The sequence below is a fragment of the Leucoraja erinacea genome, chromosome 17, assembly GCF_028641065.1.
Source record: "Leucoraja erinacea ecotype New England chromosome 17, Leri_hhj_1, whole genome shotgun sequence".
In the NCBI taxonomy this organism is placed as follows: domain Eukaryota; kingdom Metazoa; phylum Chordata; class Chondrichthyes; order Rajiformes; family Rajidae; genus Leucoraja; species Leucoraja erinaceus.
In genome coordinates, this window is record NC_073393.1 from 15,584,740 (window position 1) to 15,605,256 (window position 20,517).

At 47.6% G+C, this 20,517-nt stretch overlaps 1 protein-coding gene across 1 annotated transcript in view; it reads right to left on the reverse strand.

Annotated features, from left to right (window-relative positions):
* The window catches only part of LOC129705196 (diacylglycerol O-acyltransferase 1-like), an 83,405-nt gene that overhangs the window by 17,669 nt on the left and 45,219 nt on the right, over positions 1-20,517 (reverse strand). The window contains exons 11-12 of the mRNA XM_055648657.1: positions 17,774-17,815; positions 17,639-17,683 (exon numbers count right to left, since the gene is read on the reverse strand). Coding sequence (XP_055504632.1) covers positions 17,639-17,683; positions 17,774-17,815 — 87 coding nt within the window. The remainder of the gene's footprint in view (positions 1-17,638; positions 17,684-17,773; positions 17,816-20,517) is intronic.

Below are 20,517 nucleotides of genomic sequence, written 5' to 3' on the forward strand. Positions count from 1 at the left end.
AAAAATAGTGTTCATAAAATAACATAAATTGACAGTTTCATTTGTTTTACTACTGTTCATTTTACTGAGTTGTGCAAAAACCAAGTTGTACAGATTTCTAAAATTATTTATAGGCCTGACATTAAAATTTAATGAAATAAGAAAAATATTGATAAAGAATTACCTAATCAACTTTATTTTGAACTAGACCAGGTGTGGACCAATTGGGCCCCGTTCCCCAAGACAATATTCCACCACTGACTCGTAGCCCTCAACTGCGCAGGCAGGGCAGAGGGGTTCCCGTTATGAAAGAGCTAATAGTCAAATCTAATATAGTTTTTAAAAAAGGAGTCGTTCTTCTACAAAAGCATGGTCTAGTAGAACAAAAGAATGGCTCTGTACCAAGGAACACAATATGGAGGACAGGTTGTCTTTTTAATAAAGACATTTAGATGGAAACCTGCGTAATAACATGTGCTTCTTTCAAGGCCATTAAGAAGCCAAGATTTAAAAATAGCTGACGCTCCAGAGATAAGCAATAACTTGTTATTGGATTAGCTTGATTTTGACCCAGCTTTTCCTATATTCTGAAAGGCAATAGAATCTTTCAATCATGCCATATTCAGGCTTGGTAGGAGTGTATTACTGATACGAAAAATATATAATTGTACAAAATTTCCTTTGTTCTGTGAGTGTAGCCCGAGATGCACTGAGCAACATTTGTGTCCAATGTAGAACTTGCCACTCCCATCTGATGAATTGATTAAAGATCGGCTTGGTTTACCTATAACCAGTTTGTTGTTGTCTGCTTTTAAAAAACAAACTTTGACATTTGTAACGCCAGAGATCCTCGTTGTGACACGAGGCATGGCAACCCTCCCGCAACTGCGCCTCACCATCCCCTTTTCCTACCCCTATCCTCCTCTATTCCCCCTCATCCCCAGCACTCCCTCCCCCTCCTCATCACCCTCCCTCCTCTTTCCACTCTCATCCTCCCCTTCCCCACTGCTTCCCTCACCTCTCCCTCCCTCGCCTTTCCACTACCCTCAGTCACTCCTATCCTCCCTGCATAACCACTCTCCCCTCCCTACTCCCCCCTCCTCTCCCTCTATCTCCTTTCTCCCCCACTCCTCACCTTCCCCCTATCCCACTCTGCCATTCTCCCTCCTCGCCCGCCCCACTGCCCTCCACTCCCTGTATACCCCACTCCCTACCTCCCCCCCACTCCTCCCTCCTCTACCTTTATCCCCCCTCCTCCCACACTCTTCCTCCTCACCTCCCCCACTTACCCCTATACCACTCCCAATACTACACTCCCTCTATCCCCCAGCTCCGCTACTCCTCACCTCCCCCCTATCCCACACCCCCCACAATGAAAATCGCGATTTTTCTTTAAAATAATCTAAACACAATGTTAGCTGTTAATGAAAATGGACGATTTTGATTAAAACGTTTATTTAATTGTTTAATCGTGATTTTTTTTTTTTATGCAAATGAGATTTGGGATCCCATTGTGCCAGGAGCACATCGGCACAGACAGAATCACAAACAAGATGAGAGTTTTAGTAATATACTAGAAGGGGGACCCGAAGCGGCCTTCGGCATCACATACACATAGAAGGCGAAAGCCTTCGGCGTCACACACACACTAACCACCCCCCCACACACACACTAATCCCCACCAGATATTATATTAATATTATTCATTCGCTCCTTTTACCCCATCCCCCGCCCTATCCACTCACGCATAATCCCCAACTGCGCAGGCACGGCTAGAGGAGGGGAGGTGGAGAGGGAGGGGGGAGAGGGGTAGAGAGGGAGAGGGAGGGGGGTAGAGATTGAGGGGTTGGGAGGGGGGGGGGCGCGTCGTCACAGGGGAGGGCTGGTTCCCGAACACAATACTCCACCACTCACCCATGGGTCCCAATATTCACCACTCCCTAGAGGTGGGGCAGAGAGGGGGGTAGAGTGGGAGGGAGGGGTAGAGAGAAGGGGGGGGGGGGCAGAGAGGGAAGGGGGCAGAGAGGGAAGAGAGAGGGCCCCCACTCCTCTCCCCCCTCCTCCCCTCTCTCCTCCCCCTCCTCTCACCCCCCTCCCTCCACCACCCGTCTCCCCACTCTCTCTTTCTCTACCCGGGGAGGGGGTAGAGAGAGAGAGGGAGAGGGGGTAGAGCAGAAGACTCCCCGCCAGGCCCAAGCTAGGCAGTGGCCGGCATGGACCAGAGCGAGGCACAAAGCGATCTGTGGACGGTCAACAGCAGCGGAGGGCCGGCCGATTGTGGTTTCCGCAAGGGGAAGCTCACCCACCAGCATGACATACGATCGGGCGGGGGAGACAGAGAGAAGGTCATCCCCTGTGAAGGCCGCCACAGCTACTTTTCCACCGCGCTTCCCCGCATCCGCGATAACGACTGCCACCACCATGTTGTAGAACTTCAAGGAGCCCAGCGGAGCGCGCAGCACGACTTGCGCGCGTGTTTAGCGGCTTCAATCCAGAGCACTGGGGGCGGGGGGGGCGGCTGTGCCATGTAAATCACAGCTCGTGGAAAACAGTGCCCAGCAGGCTGCGCATTAAAAATTCTGCACAGTTGGCCACGAGGAGCAGAGGCATTGTGATGTCATCCAGCTCGCTTCAGCTCGTTAGATTTTAAAAAGATCTGATTGGTGAACAATTTTAATAAAAAACTCGGGAAATAATGAATCAAATATTCAGATGAGGCGATTTTTGAGATCATCAGGTAAATCTCTACCGGAATATGTAAAAAATTCACCATTAGTGCGTCAAGTGTTCGAGATGTGAATCACAGAAAAACACACAAATACACACACACACACAAATACATCTACATCCAAGATCAGAGTTTTATATTATAACTAGACCAAGTGCAGACCCGTTGGGTCTGTTTCCCCAACAGCGTTTGGGGGGGGGGGGGGGGGGGGGGGGGGGGGGGGGGGGGGGGGGGGGGGGGGGGGGGGGGGGGGGGAGGGGGAGTAGGGGCTGCGGCATCACACTCAAATTAACCACCACCCAAACTCACAGGTGGGGGGAGGGGGGGGGGGGGGGGGGGGGGTGAGAAGAGGGGAGGGAGGGGAGGAGGAGGAGGAGGAAACAGGGACAGATTTGGGAGGGAAAGGAGAGCGGGGTAGGGGGTGAGAGAGGGGGATGGGGAGAGAGATGTGGGGGAGGGGTGAATGGGGAGGGTGGGGAGGAGGGGGGAGAGGGTGGAGGGAGAGAGGGGGAAAGAGTGGGGAGGAGAGAGGGAGGAGGAGAGGGGTAGGGGGAAGGGGGCGGGTGGAGAGAGGGGAAGGGGGGAAGGGGTGGGGTAGAGAGGGAAGGGGGGTGAGGGAGAGAGGAAGGGGGGTGAGGAGAGTGAGGAGGGGAGAGGGAGGAGAGGGAGAGGGGTGAAGAGAGGGAAACATAGAAATTAAGTGCAGTAGTAGGCCATTCGGCCCTTCGAGCCTGCACCACCATTCAATATGATCAAGGATGATCATCCAACTCAGTATCCTGTACCTGCCTTCTCTCCATACCCCCTGATCCCTTTAGCCACAAGGGCCACATCTAACTCCCTCTTAAATATAGCCAATGAACTGGCCTCAACTACCTTCTGTGGCAGAGAATTCCAGAGATTCACCACTCTCTGTGTGACAAATGTTTTTCTCATCTCGGTCATAAAGGATTTCCCCCTTATCCTTAAACTGTGACCCCCTGTTCTGGACTTCCCCAACATCTGGAACAATCTTCCTGCATCTAGCCTGTCCAACCCCTTAAGAATTTTGTAAGTTTCTATAAGATCCCCCCTCAATCTTCTAAAATATAGCGAGTACAAGCCAAGTCTATCCAGTTCATTTGAAAGTCCTGACATCCCAGGAATCAGTCTGTTGAACCTTCTCTGTACTCCCTCTATGGTGTATTTCCCCAACGGCGTTTGGGGGGGGGGGGTGAGAAGAGGGGAGGGAGGAGGAGGAAACGGGATAGATTTGGGAGGGAAAGGAGAGCGGGGGTAGGGGGTGCGGGATGGGGAGAGAGCTTTGGGGGAGGGGGGATGGGGGGGGGAGGGGGTGGGGGGGAAAGAGGGGAAAGAGGGGAAAGAGTGGGGAGGGAGGAGGAGAGGGGTAGGGGGGAGTGATGGAAGAGGGACAGAGGGATAGGGGGAAGGGGTGTGGGGGGGAGAGAAGGTAGGGTGTGTGGTAGAGAGGGAAGGGGGTGGGGGGGGGAGAGAGGGATGGGAGAGGGGTGAGGAGTGGGGGGGAGGAGAGAGTGGGAGAGAAGTGGAAGAGTGGGGAGGGAGGGAGAGGGGTAGAGGGGTAGCGGGAGTGGGAGAAGAGGGACAGAGGTGTAGGAGGAAGGGGGTGGTGGTAGAGAGGGTGGGGTGGTGGTAGAGAGGGAAGGGGGTGGGGGAGAGAGATGGGTGGCAGAGGGAGAGGAGAGGGACACATAGAAACATAGAAATTAAGTGCAGTAGTAGGCCATTCGGCCCTTCGAGCCTGCACCATTCTCCATTCAATATGATCACGGCTGATAGAAACATAGAAATTAGGTGCAGGAGTAGGCCATTCGGCCCTTCGAGCCTGCACCGCCATTCAATATGATCATGGCTGATCATCCAACTCAGTATCCTGTACCTGCCTTCTCTCCATACCCCCTGATCCCCTTAGCCACAAGGGCCACATCTAACTCCCTCTTAAATATAGCCAATGAACTGGCCTCGACTACCCTCTGTGGCAGACAGTTCCAGAGATTCACCACTCTCTGTGTGAAAAAAGTTCTTCTCATCTCGGTCACAAAAGATTTCCCCCTTATCCTTAAACTATGACCCCTTGTCCTGGACTTCCTCAACATCGGGAACAATCTTCCTACATCTAGCCTGTCCAACCCCTTAAGAATTTTGTAAGTTTCTATAAGATCCCCTCTCAGTCTCCTAAATTCTAGAGAGTATAAACCAAGTCTATCCAGTCTTTCTTCATAAGACAGTCCTGTCATCCCAGGAATCAGTCTGGTGAACCGTCTCTGCACTCCCTCAATGGCAATAATGTCCTTCCTCAGATTTGGAGACCAAAACTGTACGCAATACTCCAGGTGTGGTCTCACCAAGACCCTGCACAACTGCAGTAGAACCTCCCTGCTCCTATACTCAAATCCTTTTGCAATGAATGCTAACATACCATTCGCTTTCTTCACTGCCTGCTGCACCTGCATGCCTACCTTCAATGACTGGTGTACCATGACACCCAGGTCTCGCTGCATCTCCCCCTTTCCCAATCGGCCACCATTTAGATAATAGTCTGCTTTCCTGTTTTTGCCACCAAAATGGATAACCTCACATTTATCCACATTATACTGCATCTGCCAAACATTTGCCCACTCACCCAGCCTATCCAAGTCACCTTGCAGTCTCCTAGCATCCCCCTCACAGCTCCCCCCCTCTCCATACCCCCTGATCCCCTTAGCCACAAGGGCCACATCTAACTCCCTCTTAAATATAGCCAATGAACTGGCCTCCACTACCTTCTGTGGCAGAGAGTTCCAGAGACTCACCACTATCTGTGTGAAAAATGTTTCCCTCATCTCAGTACTAAAGGATTTCCCCTTTATCCTTAAACTGTGTCCCGCGTGTCCTGGACTTCCCCAACATCTGGAACAATCTTCCTGCATCAGACAAATGCAATTCAGGACTTTTCACTTCACAAGCAAAATCAGAAATGACAGTTAGTGAAGAATTTGAATAATCACTGAGCGTTCTCTATGGCAACAATGTATTTGAGCATTGGGCATTGTGACATCACACGATGGAATGTTCACCGGGGCTGTGGCTCCTGCAAAGGCATATGTAAATGAATCCATTCCGATTGGCCATCTGTGAGCATCGGGCATTGTGACATCACACGATGGAACGTTCACAGGGGGCTGCTTGTGTGGGTTAGAATCCAGTTTTTTTTTGAAATATTGAGGTGGTGGAGGGGGGTGGGGTAGGATTTGATTAAAAAAGCGTACTTAAACACGACGAAATGTAACGAGGAGCGGATACTTAGAAAGAAAAGCAAAATCTCTACCGAAATGGAAAAGACGGCGGCGATCCCGCGTCCGGTTTCGGAGTTGCGGAGCGTCAAAGGAAGAAACGCGGCGGACGCCGTACGGCGGCAGGCGGACTGATTTGAGTTTTATATATATAATAAAGAAAGATAGATACTAGACCAAGTAGGACCCGTTGGTCCCCGTTCCCCCAACTCAATATCCCACCACTCACCCGTTCCCCCAACACAATATTACATCATTCACCCATAGCCTTCAACTGCGCAGGCACGGCTCATTTCCCCTCAACCCCCAGCACTCCCTCCCCCTCCCTCTTCTTTCCCCTCTCCTCCTCTCCTCCCCCACTTCCTCCCTCCCTCTCCTTCTCCCTATACTCAGTCACTCCCTCCCTCCATAACCCCTTTCCCCTCCCTATCCCCCATCCTCTCCATCTATCTCCCTTCTCCCCCACTTCTCACCTAACGCACTCCCCCACTAAACACAATGTTTAAATAACATTTCTCCTCTGCTCCCCACTCCCTCCCTCATGTTTCCCTCCCTTTCCTTTCCCCTTCCCTCAGTCGGCATTCCCTGGAGGCAATCAATCGGCCCCACGTGGGTGGGGGAGCAGCATTGGTGCTCCCCAGAGCCAATCAATGGACTATATGTTGGGGTTGGGGGCGCAAGCAAAGCAAGCAAGCAACGCTTTAGCATTTTCAAGCAAGCAACCAACGCTTTAGCATTTTCAAAGCAAGCAACACTTTAACATTTTTAAAGCAAGCAACACTTTTGCATTTTCAAACCAACAAACACTTTTGCATTTTCAAACTAAAAACAACTTTTGCATTTTGAAACTGCATTTTGAAACTACATTTTCAAACCACATTAAGGGCACTCAGTTTAGTCGACATGTTCAGTGTTATTCACAGCTCAGACTGAGAGACGTGACCCTCTCGCTCCTCCATCTTGCAGAGACTGACTGAGGCACTCAACACTTCTGGGTTTTATAGTCCCTCCCCCTCCCACCGGAAGGGGCGTGGTCTTCATGGCATGATTGATAGGAGAGAGAATCTCAACATTTTTTAATGTCAGTTGGAGCCGTTTTGGGACTGGCTGCGGGCTCCGTACGTGTGGCCCCGCAGCGCGTCCACCTCGGCCAGCATGCCCTTCTCGATCATCGTGGTGATGATGGGGGGGGGAGCAGCACTGCCCTGCACGCCGCCCGGGCCGCCTTCAGCAACACCATAGCGCCGGCTCAGTCAGACCGCCTGCTCGCTCGCTGCAACACCACCCTACCGACATCCTGACCGACCCCTCGCAGCATCCAGCGGTGGCCCGGCCACTCTCACCACCCACCGGCGGCCCAACCATTCTCATTATCCACCAGCGGCACGGCCACTCCCACCATCCACCGGTGGCACGGCCACTCTCACCATCCAACGGCGGCCCGGCCAGTCTCACCATCTACCGGCCGCCCGGCCACTCCCACTATCCACCGGCGGTCCGGCCACTCCCACTATCCACCGGCGGCCCGGCCAGCCTCGCCATCTACCGGCCACTCTCACTATCCTCCGGCCGCCCGGCCACTCTCACTATCCACCGGTGGTCCGGCTACTCTCACCACCCACCGGCGGCCTGATGGCCCAACAGCCTGAACGATCCTCCGCAGCATCCATCGGCCTACCGACAAGCCCGACCGACAGACTGACTGAACGACCAACTGACCCGGACCCTAACCCTAGCTCTACATTTGTTATATATCATTTTTATTTAACAGTTCACATATTGACTTTATAAAGATAAATCAATTGGATAACAAAATAATCAGCAAGGTGAGCATTACCTTTATTCCTTGGAAACCTTGCTATTGTTTTGATGTAATGAGGAGGAAGCCATGATCCCAGGATCCTCGCTGCCTAGCGACCATAAAACAAATCGCGGGATTGAGGTCGGATACAAATTGACCAATGTCAAATGTGTGTTGATTGGACAATTACTACTCAGTTTTTGTTATATTTTTTAAAAAATTGCAGATTTAGTTCTTGATGCGTTTCAGGTATGATTTATATAATATTTTTACACAATATGTTAAAAATTCAGGTAGTTCCGTGAGTTTGGTCACAAACTTGAACGAAAAAGCTCCTCGGCCCACAGCTTACGAGGGGAGGGCTGATTACATGTTAGTTATAGGTTAAGGGTCTATCCCACTTTCATGACCTAATTTGCGACCTCTGACGACCTTAAACGACCTAAAAAAATCAAGGTTGCGGTAACCTACGACCTCCTACGACTATGTGTACGACCTCCCACGACTATGCTGAAGACCCCCACGACTATATTGAGGACCTCCCACGACCAAGAAGAAGACCTCCTTCAACTATGTTGAAGACTGGCTTCGACCATGTACGTTTTACTGCTGTTTGCAGTACCCCTTTTGCTAGGCAGGGGAAGAGCAAAGGTGAAGAGGAAGCACAAGAAGAGGTCTCAATGGGTGAATGGAGATGATGTGATGGACTGTCCCAGTACACCAGATGACTGGAAGAGAGTGGCGCTGGGCTTTGACAAAAGATGGAACTTTAAGCACATATGTGGGGCAGTGGATGGCAAGCATGCCATTCTTGTCTCTGTCCCTGTACCCCTCATTTTCCTTTTCGTACAGGATGGCATTCTGCTGGGACCATTCCTCAAGCCCCCCCCTCCTGCTGCCTGGTTAAGGTGTAGGGTATAACCTTCCTCAGCCCTCCCTCACCCTCCCTCAATGGGACATCTGTCTCTGATGCTGTGTGAGACACAGGAGAAAGGGCTGCTTTGCTGCCTTCAAATGAGGCAGTGAAGGATGGGGTGTGGGTGGGGATATACACTACCACCCTGGTCTCTTCCTCCAAAGGTCTCTCATGCAGGGCTACCTCCTCCTGCACTCCTGTGGCATCACCTCCTGCCACTCCTCATCTTGGGTGGGTAACACCTGCATGGCCGTTTTGTTTTAGGGTTGTGCCCTCCCCCTGCGCTGCTGCCTTTTTGGTGCAATCTCTAAAACACAAGTCTCCTCTCCAAAAAACTTTCCAGCTATGAATGAACATGCCTTGGAAACATAGAACATAGAAACATAGAAAATAGGTGCAGGAGTAGGCCATTCGGCCCTTCGAGCCATTCAATATGATCATGGCTGATCATCCAACTCAGTATCCTGTACCTGCTTTCTCTCCATACCCCCTGATCCCTTTAGCCACAAGGGCCATATCTAACTCACTCTTAAATATAGCCAATGAACTGGCCTGAACTACATTCTGTGGCAGAGAATTCCTGAGATTCACCACTCTCTGTGTAAAAAATGTTTTTCTCATCTCAGTCCTAAAAGATTTCCCCTTTATCCTTAAACTGTGACCCCTTGTTCTGGACTTCGAGAGACAGAGGTGGCGTTCTGCTGTTTAAATAACCTTTATTTCTACTGACCTTTTTTTCACCCCGGAGCTATTACCTTCGACTACCTCCGACCACCTCCGACCACCTCCGATTACCTACGACTAGCATCATGACCTACTACGACCTACCTACGAGTAAAAAGGGTCGATTTTTTCCATGCCAACCTTTTTTTTTAACTCATGGACATTTTTATCAGGCTAGAAAAAACGCCGCGACCTACTTGATGCCACGAGTGCCTACGACTATCATCACGACCTACTACGACCTCCTGGCGACCATGCTGCAAGTATGAGTCAAGGGCAAACTCGGCAGAGGTCGTAAATTACGTCGTGAAAGTGGGACAGGGGCTTTAATTTCTTCTCATTGTTGCTACACTATATGTATTTGTTCTTCCTACAATTATTTCACGTTACATCTGCAGGAAGTTGTAGAGCAAAAGCTGCCTCTGCAGTAAGTGGTATGATGCAATGCTCATACATCACAATGTAAGGGAAACATTATATGAATTGTACATGTTTAAATAAGGCCATTCCCATTGAAATCTGACACCATATTCAGTCACATCTGCAATTAGAGTAGAGTAAAATTAAAGATTATAATTAAGCTCATAACTGCGTCAATGTGTTTGGCTCTTTACAGGTTGGCGTTGGACCATTTCCCGTTTTCCCATTTGTGTAAGATAGGATATTGACGCTCTCTATTCAAAGACAGCAAAATATATTTAATTCACCCTTGACTGAGAGAACCTGCCGGAATGATCAAATGGCATTACAATAGTTGCAGTCTTCCCCATGGTGCAGGATATCACTGATCATACACATCGCTTCACACATATTGCATATCCACTCTGCCTTACACCAGAACCTAAACAGATTTCATTCTCTCAATGTTCATGAAATGTAACTATAGATAGCAAATTATGCAGGTATCCTGAATACCTGAATACGCACTGTTCTGCATAAACTGGTTATGTTTGTATTTGAGGTAGTAAACCACAGTGGCTTGAAGGTGTCAAGGACTATTCAGGGACAATGTGGCTCATGGCTTTGAGGAAAAAAAATATGTGTAAAATTTGTTCAATGAAAGATAAATGGCCCGTATTAGGTAGCAGAGTGGACAGTCGACTTGTCGAAGTTTTTTCCTTACTTAGATACTCTGGAATAATTTAAAGGATGATTTTCTTGGTGATGTACAGCCTTTTTATTGTGAAGTGCCAGTGGCATAATGAATTACAGGAAAAGGAACACGAGGAGGAGAATAAAGAAAAAGGAATGACTAAGCCTCGATGACGCCTTGCATCTTTGGATGTTTATGAAGGATTCATCATTGCAATACCACCAAATGCAAACCCAATTCCCTATTCACATACCACCCTACACCAAATCTCTTTGTCACTGCCAATCACAAAGTCTATTTGATAAAAATATCAAAATAAGAATAACTGCAAACTCAACACTTTAGAGTAATATAATCACTTCTGTGCATTTTTTCAGTACCAGTTTTCTCTGAAGCTTTGCCTACCTTGGCACTGACTTTCAATGCAGAAGACTACATATTGATTTGAAGAGCTACTTCAAGGAGCTGAAGTGTAGTGCATTATCACAGCATAAATAATGTAGCTTTTAGTTGGCTGGCTGACTGGTAGGTTTGAATAAGAGCTCTTTGTAATTAGCTATCACATATGTACAGACCCGTACCCGTTTTCAAAAAGGGGGATGGCATGAAAGGATTACAAAAAATGTAACGTGAAATAATGTGTGTGCTGCACACATCACGAGTGCGAAGCGTGAAGTCCCTTGATGCCAGGGTCCAGGGCCCGCTTAAGGACCCTGGAAGCTCAAGGGTTTTAGATGCTCTCTGATGCATTCTGAGCCTTGTTTTGGAGCATTTTTGCACCAATTCTATGACCAATATTTCAGAAATTAACAGGAATCTGAGGTAGCTTTTTCACGCAAAGGGTGCTGGGTGTATGTAACGAGCTGCCAGAGGAGGTAGTTAAGGCTGGGACTATCCTAATGTTTAAGAGACATTTGGACACATACACGGATAGAACAGATTTAGATTGATATGGGCCAAATGCGTGCGGGTGGGACTAGTGTAGATGGGACATGTTGGTCCGTGTGGGCAAGTTGGGCTGAAGGGCCTGTTTCCACACTGCATCATTCTATGACTAAAAAGTGAAGAAGAAAAATGCATGTAGATAAGTAGAGCAGATTTGAAAGAGGAGTGAAATGTAAAGGCAGAGAGAGGTTTATGGATGGAAAGGAATGTAGGAAAGGAGGGGGAGAGTGGGCTTGGGCAGATGGGTGAAGGGAAAATAGTCACAAAGTGCTGGAGTAACTCAGCGTGTCAGGCAGCATCTGCGGAGAATATGAATAGGCGACGTTTCACAGAATGCTGGAGTAACTCAGCAAGTCAGGCAGTATCTGTGGAGCACATGGATAGGTGACATATCACAGAGTGCTGGAGTAACTCAGTGGGTCAGGCAGCATCTCTGGAGAAAAGGTAGATTATAGTTTGGGTCAAGACCGTTCTTCAGTAATATTCATGATGTGCCATGCATAGACATTCCTGAATGTTACCCAAACCATCGTGAGCTACTTTGTTACAGTGCTTGCCCTCTCCTATAACGTCTCTGCTGCCTTGGGTGATGCAGGACAGGACACAAGCTTTGGGAAATGGTGTGAAGCTGTTGCCGTCTGTCCCAGACTGGTAAAAACCTGGATGGAGTGGATTTGGAGAGGATGGTTCCACTGGTGGGAGAGTCTAGGACCAGTGGCCACAGCCTCAGAATTAAAAGACATTCCTTTAGGAAGGAGATGAGCAGGAATTTCTTAAGTCAGAGGGTGGTGAACTGTGGAATTCATTGCCACAGACAGCTGTGGAGGTCAAGTCAATGGACATTTTTCAGGAGATTGATAGATTCTTGATTGATAGGGGTGTCAGAGGTAATGGGGAGAAGGCAGGAGAATGGGTTTGAGAGGGAAAGATAGAGTCATAGGGTGATACAGTGTGGAAACAGGCCCTTCGGCCCTGCATGTCCCATCTGCACTAGTCCCACCTGCCCACGTTTGATCCATATCGCTCCGAACCTGTCCTATCCATGTACCTGTCTAACTGTTTCTTAAATGTCACAACTACCTCCTCTGGCAGCTTGTTCCATACACCTACCACCCTTTGTGTGAAAAACATACCCCTCAGATTCCTATTAAATCTTTTGCCCTTCCCTTAAACTTATGTCCTCTGCTCCTCGATTCACTTACTCTGGGCAAAAGACTCAACCATATCTATTCAAATCATGATTTTATACACCTCTATTAGATCACCCCTCAGCCTCCCTTTGCTCCATGAAATAGAGTCCCAGCCTACTCAACCTCTCCCTATAGCTTCACTGTACCCTTTCCAGTTTGATGACATCTTTCCTATAACATGGTGCCCAGAACTGAACACAATACTCTGAATGTGGCCTCACCAACTTCTTATACAACTGCAACATGACCTCCCAACTTCTATATTCACCCGACCCGCTGAGTTACTCCAGCACTCTGAAACGTCACATAACAGGGCAAGATTAGCAAGTTTGCTGATGATACAGAAGTGAGTGGTTTTGCAGATAGTGAAGATGGTTGTGAAAGATTGCAGCAGGATCTGGATGAATTAGCCAGGTGGGCAGAGGAATGGTTGATGCTTTTGGGTGTGGGTCTGGGAGATCTTCTGAGACCTTTACTCCTTAATACAGAACATACAGTGCAGCAACAAACACCTTGAATGTCTATGCTTTCACATATTGGACCACAATTCAATATTTCCATGCCATATGCCATCCTGTTGTGTTGCTCCCATCTACTCCAACTGGTACTAAATACTCATTTATCTGCTGCAATACATTTACAGAACACCATCATCTACAGGTGCCAATTTAAATATATATGTTTGTGCAACCTTGTGCAACCTCTGCCTGCATTAAACTGCTTTCAAGTATGGCACTAGAAGCATCAGTCAATTTTCAGAATAAATTATGTTGGCTAAGGCATACGTATTGGCCATCACACCACAGATATCATGTACAGGTATCATGTATCATCTTAGCTATCCTAAGAAATCATACGTATAAATTCATTTGCAGGATAAATGACTCTAAAAATGTAATTATTGTGGCCTTGTCAAACATATGGTTTAGCACTACACGCTGCGAATCCCAGTTGTGCAGACAGTATCGCTGTCTCATTGTAGGACATTGATCATTCTTTTTTTATTCTGGATTTTAATTCATGTATTGTGTTTTTTTTATATATATAAATTATGATGCTTTTGTAAGTGATATACTAAGATTTTATATGTATTTTATGATTTTTAATATGCAATGTATTCTTATGTAATGTTGTCCCTTGTTTGGACCTTGAGTCTGAAATAAAGTTTATTATTATTATTATTATAAGATTCCCTTTCACCATTCTGAATTCCGTTGAATCCAAGCCCTGTCGACTCAAAACAGAAACATATCTAAATTACCCGATGCTCTCATGAGCAGATTTTTGGTTTTGACTACCTGTCAAGATAGCTGTACATAGAGACACCCTGTGGCAAATTCTTAAAGTGTATGGCATCCCAGAGGCTTTCATCAACATCTTCAAGAACCTTTACGAGGGATCCAGTTGTTGCGTCAAGGTTGACTCAGGAAACGCAGAATTCTTTGACATTGTCACAGGGGTAAGACAAGGTTGCCTTCTATCCTCCATACTGTTTATTGGCACGATCGACTATGTCATGCGGAAGACAATGAACAAACCTGACTTTGGAATACCATGGAGAACAGGAAGATGCCTCACGGACCTAGATTTTGTCGATGACATTGCACTACTAGCAGAGTCGAGACACACCCTTCAAGAGATGACAACCACTCTGGAGGAGAATGCATCAAAGGATGGATTAAAGATCAGCTACCAGAAGACTAAGACCATGCAGACTGGAAACCAGCAGCCAATAGACCCTGATAATCAATGGGGACATGTGGAAAATGCCACAAGATTTACCTATCTTGGCATCATGTTCACAGCAGATGGAGATGTAGATGTCGACATCAACTCCCAAATTGGTAAAGCTGCATCAGTCTTCAGAAGAATGCAGCCAATATGGTCTAGTGACAGGATATCCAATAAAAGTCAAGCTCTTCCAGTCCGTAGTCCTCCCTTCAGCCCTCTATGCCAGTGAGACATGGGAAATCAATGTGAAGATGAAAAATAAATTGGATGCATTCCAACAACGCTACTTGAGGAAGATCCTGAAGACTAGCTACAGAGACCACATCACAAACGAGGTTATCCACCGGGAAACTGCAACAAAGCCTCTCAGCCAGGACATAGAGGTATGCAGGATGAAATTTGCAGGACATGTACTCAGAATGTCACCAGAACGTGCACCTAAGATAGCAATGACATGGCAACCTGACGGAAAGGAAAGGAGGCCGAGCAAAACTGACATGGAGGCGAACATTCCAGAAGGATTTGGAAGCCCGGAACGCTAACCTATCGAGGAACACGTCGCACATGACTGAACAGACACGGCAAAAGCTTGCTGCCCAATGCACTCAACAGTGTGGGAGAAACTAAGTCTGTCTAAGTCAAGATAGATGATAAATAGTTTTCTGCATTTCTTCGCTTAGACCAGGTCTCAAACCAACATTTAACTTTGTTTAATAAGCTAGTTGTGCCCAGATGATTTTTTTCACCTTTTATGGTTCATTTTGATACATTCAAATAAATATAATTGCCCTCACTATGATTGGTTAGATTTGTTGGACATTTGAGTGCCAAAATTGAAAATACTCTAGTTTTTTCCATAATTGATCATTTTCTTCTCACTCACTTACTTACTCATCAATTAATTCACTGAGCTGCACAATATTATAGACAGTAGTATTACAAATGAGATTAAACTTCTTAAAATCATTATAGTTTAGCTGTCCACTATAAAATGTAAATATTTATACTAATAATAATAATAATAATTTTATTTATAGAGCACTTTAAAAACAAACATGGCTGCAACAAAGTGCTGTACATCACTAATCATTGACAAAAAAGTTAATACACACCAAAAATAACAATCAAAAGAAATAGTAGGAAAAGACATGTAAAATAAAGAAACATCAAAAACACCACAAACAGAAGCAAAGCCTCAGGCATGGTCAAAAGCCAGGGAGTACAAATGCGTTTTAACACTGGATTTGAAGATGGACAGTGAGGGGGCCTGTCTGATGTGCAACGGCAGGGTGTTCCAGAGTGCCGGAGCAGCAACAGAGAAGGCTCTATCCCCTCTGAGCCTCCGATTAGACCTCGGTACCTCCAGGAGCAGCTGACCAGCTGACCTGAGGGACCGGGCAGGAGCGTATGGGTGGAGCAGCTCAGAGAGGTAAGGCGGGGCGAGCCCATTCAGAGATTTAAAAACAAATAACAGTATCTTAAAATGAACCCGAAAGTGCACCGGGAGCCAGTGTAGGGAGGCCAGAATTGGCGATATGTGCTCCCTCTTTCGAGTCCCTGTTAAAAGGCGAGCAGCAGCATTCTGAACCAACTGGAGACGAGCCAGTGAACAACGAGCAACACCAAAATAGAGCGCGTTACAGTAATCCAGCCCAGATGTAATAAAGGCATGGATTACTGTCTCAAAATGCTGCCGCTCGAGAATGGGCTTCACCTTCGCCAGCTTCCTTAGGTGAAAGAAGCTGGACTTAACCACCGCGCATATTTGGCGATCTAATTTAAAGTCACTGTCCATCCTAAAACCCAGGTTCACAACTGTTGGCTTCACGTACCTTGATAATGGACCTAAATCAACAAATGGAGGTTCACAGCAGCCATTGGGATCAAATAAAATCACCTCTGTCTTCTTTTCATTAAATCCAAGAAAGTTTAGGGCCAACCAGGACTTAATGTCATCAAGACAAGACAGAAGCGATTTTACAGAAAAGGCATCTTCCCTCCTCAGCAGCAAATAAAGCTGGGTATCATCTGCATAACAGTGGAAGGAGATGCCATGCTTTCTAAGGATGGAACCCAGAGGAAGTATGTACAGCGAGAAAAGCAGGGGCCCCAGAATCGAACCCTGTGGAACCCCATATGACAGGGGAGCGGAAGAGGATTCAAACCCAGCAAGGCTAACACACATGGTTCTGCCCGCCAGATAGGACCTGAACCATCCCAGGGCACTGCCGCAGATGCCCACTAACTGCTGTAGCCGAGATAATAAGATATTATGGTCCACCGTATCAAAGGCGGCAGACAAGTCCAGCAGGACAAGAACCACACAATCCCCAGAATCATTAGCCAGGAGGATATCGTTAAAAACCCTTAGCAATGCTGACTCCGTGCTGTGCGTGGTTTTAAATCCAGACTGGAAGATCTCCCGAATATCATGCTCCTCCAGGAATAGTTTTAGCTGAGCATAAACAACTCTCTCCAGTAATTTAGAAATAAAAGGCAATTTCGAGATGGGTCTAAAATTGGCCAGAACAGATTGATCCAGGCCAGGTTTCTTAAGTAGTGGTTGCACTACCGCATGTTTAAAACTCACGGGGACAACCCCAGAACACAAGCTGCTGTTAATAATGGTAAGAACCGACTGCCCTATACTAGAGAAACCTCCTTAAAAAGATGTGGAGGGACCGCATCACAAGGAGAACCCGATGGCTTAATATGGGAAACCACATCCTTTAAATTTGATATAGTCACAGGCTCAAACTTGTCGAATATCACCAGGCAAGGGACCGAAACAGAAGGGTCAGAGGCAGGTGCTGAAATGTTAGCCCTTAAGGAAACAACCTTATCAACAAAAAAGTGCAGGAAGTCATTACACATTTCAGGTGAAGCTTCCAGACAGACAGGCTGCGGGGCATTTAGAACAGAGTCAATGATTTCAAATAGCACACGAGGGTTGTTACACTTTGACACAATAATTTTAGACAGGTACTCTTGGCCTTTTTAACACTGTTTTGGTAGTGACGCCAACAGTCCCTGAGAATTTGAAGTAGTAATTATAAAAATAAGTAGTAATACTGATTAGCATAATAATGTCTCATATTTACATTTCAAACATTATAGAAAAAAAACATTTCACTGTACCTAGGTACATGTAACAATAAAGTATCATTGAATTTAATAATTGAATCATTCAATTGCCTCGGTTACGAATATAAGCACAATTGATTAAGGATGACGTTACTCACCGCTATCAGAAACAGCTGGTGAATCATTACAGTCAGTTTCATCTCCTGAAATTAGTTTAAATACAAAGTTAATTAAAAGTTAAGTTAATCAAATAATTCTAAAAGTACAAAAGCAAATTTGAAAGGCTTACTCACAACAAACGGCATCATTTGATGTCGAGTCACTGGTAAAACCCACTGGATAAAAATAAATATTTTTTATAATAGTTGTCAGATAAAACTATAGAAGCATAGCATTGTTAATGTATGTAAAATTTAGCAATATTAAATACTATATATAAATATATATATTGTAGCATGACGATAACCCCGAAATGAAGGCGAGATGCCAGGGGTCGGGCGATATTTTAATCGCTGTCTTTATCCTGACCAGACGAGTCTGCAAGAGGGAGGTTGCACCGAAACCCCTGCACTTTATCCCTGTAGCTAAGGGCCGCCCCCGGACTCATCCATTCCCATGCCGAGGGGTTCGATAGTGGAAATGGCCCGACCCTTGGGAGCCGCCACAGGACCCCCAGAACCGGTGGTACAAAACACACCGGCGGGCGTTCAACCCGACGGGACCGTGTATGGTAGTCGGCCGACAGAGGGGCTGGTGGAGGCACAGGTGGAGGGACAGGCGGAGGGACAGGTGTGGAGGGACAAGTGGAGGGAGCCGCGAAGGGAGGCGACCTCGCGGCCAAGGCTTGGCAACCAGCACCGGCTAATCAATGTCCAAATGTGCTGGCTTTAACCAGTCAATCGACACGGCCTCGGGCCGGCCCCCCATGTCCAACACAAGGGTTGCCTGTCTGTGATCCAGCACCCGGAACGGGCCCTCAAACGGCCTCTGGTGCGGCGTCCGGTGGGCATCACGGTGCAGGAACACAAAGGGGCAGTCCCGGAGGGCCGATGGCACTCGCAAGCGGGATGTTCGCACGGGCGTGAGCCTGCCAACTCGCTCAAGAATGCGCTGTAGAGTGGATGAGGGCATTCCCTGCTGCCCCGGCGCTGACGGCACAAACTCCCCGGGCACCGTGAGTGGCGACCCATAAACGTGCTTGGCTGAGGATGAGGCCAAGTCCTCCTTAGGCGCAGTTCGGATGTCCATCAAGTCCGGGCCGGAGTCGCGCCTTCAGCGCTGCCTTGAGCTGCCGGTGGAACCACTCCACCAGGCCGTTTGCCTGCGGGTGACAGGCCGTTTGCCTGCGGGTGACAGGCCGTGGTGTGGTGCAACCGCACACCCAACAAGTGAGCCATGGCCGACCACAGCTCAGAGGTGAACTGTGGCCCCTGGTCCGAGGAGATGTCCACCAGCACCCCAAAGCGAGCAATCCAGTGCGCACCCAACAAGTGAGCCATGGCAGGCCACTACGTGAAGCGGTCCACCATCGTGAGGAGATGGGTGATGCCCTGGGACGGTGGGAGAGGCCCCTCAATGTCCACGTGGAGATAGTCGAAACGCTGGCGTGGTAGACCGAACTCCTGGAGGGGCGCCGGGACATGGCACTAGATTTTCACTGTCTGGCACGGAATGCAGGTGCCAACCTGCTTGCGCAGACTGTGCCAAATGAACCAAGCAACCACAAGTACCGTCGTCACCCGGATGGATGGATGAGCCAGCCCATGGATCACATCGAAAACCCTCCGGCGCCAGGCGGCAGGGACGATGGGGCGCGGACCACACATCGCACAGGATTGTTGCTCCTCCTGGGCCAAGAGGGACATCATCAAGGCGAAGGCCGGAGATGGCAAACCAGTAGGCGGGCATCTCACCGCCCGTGAGCTGAGCCTTCGCCAGGGCAGAATAGTCAATGCTTTCGCATCTTCTGGCTTGATAGCTGTCCAAACATAGGCCTTCTTCATATATGCATTTGCAATCTGGTGCTCATTACCAAACTGTTTTCTAAACAATCTTCTTGCCGTCGATAGCCCTCACCGGCAGGCAACTTCCGACAACTTCCAACAAGCTCCTTTGGATATCCGTTTGTGTAATGTTCCAGATTTCGTAAGCAATCTTTTTCATTAGTAGTTTTCATTTCCACTCCATCCCCGAACTGGTCTATGAAAGTTTCATACTGCAAAGGATCAACATTGAACTTAGGAATTTCCATTGGAGGTAATGTGGAAGAGATATTATGTTGAGCTAGAGATTCGCTAATTCTCATTTGATTCCACATCAGATCAGACTTCTTTGTTCCTCAACCTCACACTTCATCTGTTCCGCACGTGCCTCGGCCTCTCTCTTCATTTGTTCCAACTGTTCTTCCTGTGCTTCAATCGCATGCTTTCTCGTCAAGGCGGCAACTCGTGGCGAAAAAGCAGTCATGGTTGCTTCAGCTTCCATACGAGCAGAGGCTCTTGAAATTGAACTGGCTTCTGAACCAGACTTAAGTCTTGATCTTCGTGTTGAAACGTGTTAAGATATTATCTTGTGGCATTACTTCTTGTTCGATTTAGACACCTTGTTGCGTAGCATCTCCTGCTATAGCACACGCGGTCATTTGTTCAACTTCATCTAACCATCTCTTCGCATCTTCCATAAAATCATCAAATATCTCCACCTTTTCTTTGAACCACCGGGTGTGTCTTTCGAGCTTCCTGAGACAGCTGTGAACTCACCAATGAGTTTTGCTTATCTCCAATCTCGTGACCAATGCTGAATAATTGCCCCGAGTAGATTGCACTGTCTTCACGTTCTCTGAGAATTCCATCAGTTTCTTCTGGCTCTTGATTGTTGGGACCATATTCTTCCATAACTTGTCTCTATCCTTCTGGGTTTTTTTCCAGGTAGGCTGCTTCTCCGCCTGGCTTACCTGTCAAAGATTCCATGGCTCCCTCTGGTGCCACTCCTTCATCTGGCTTACCTACTTCTTCTGGCTGCATGAATGCATGATGTT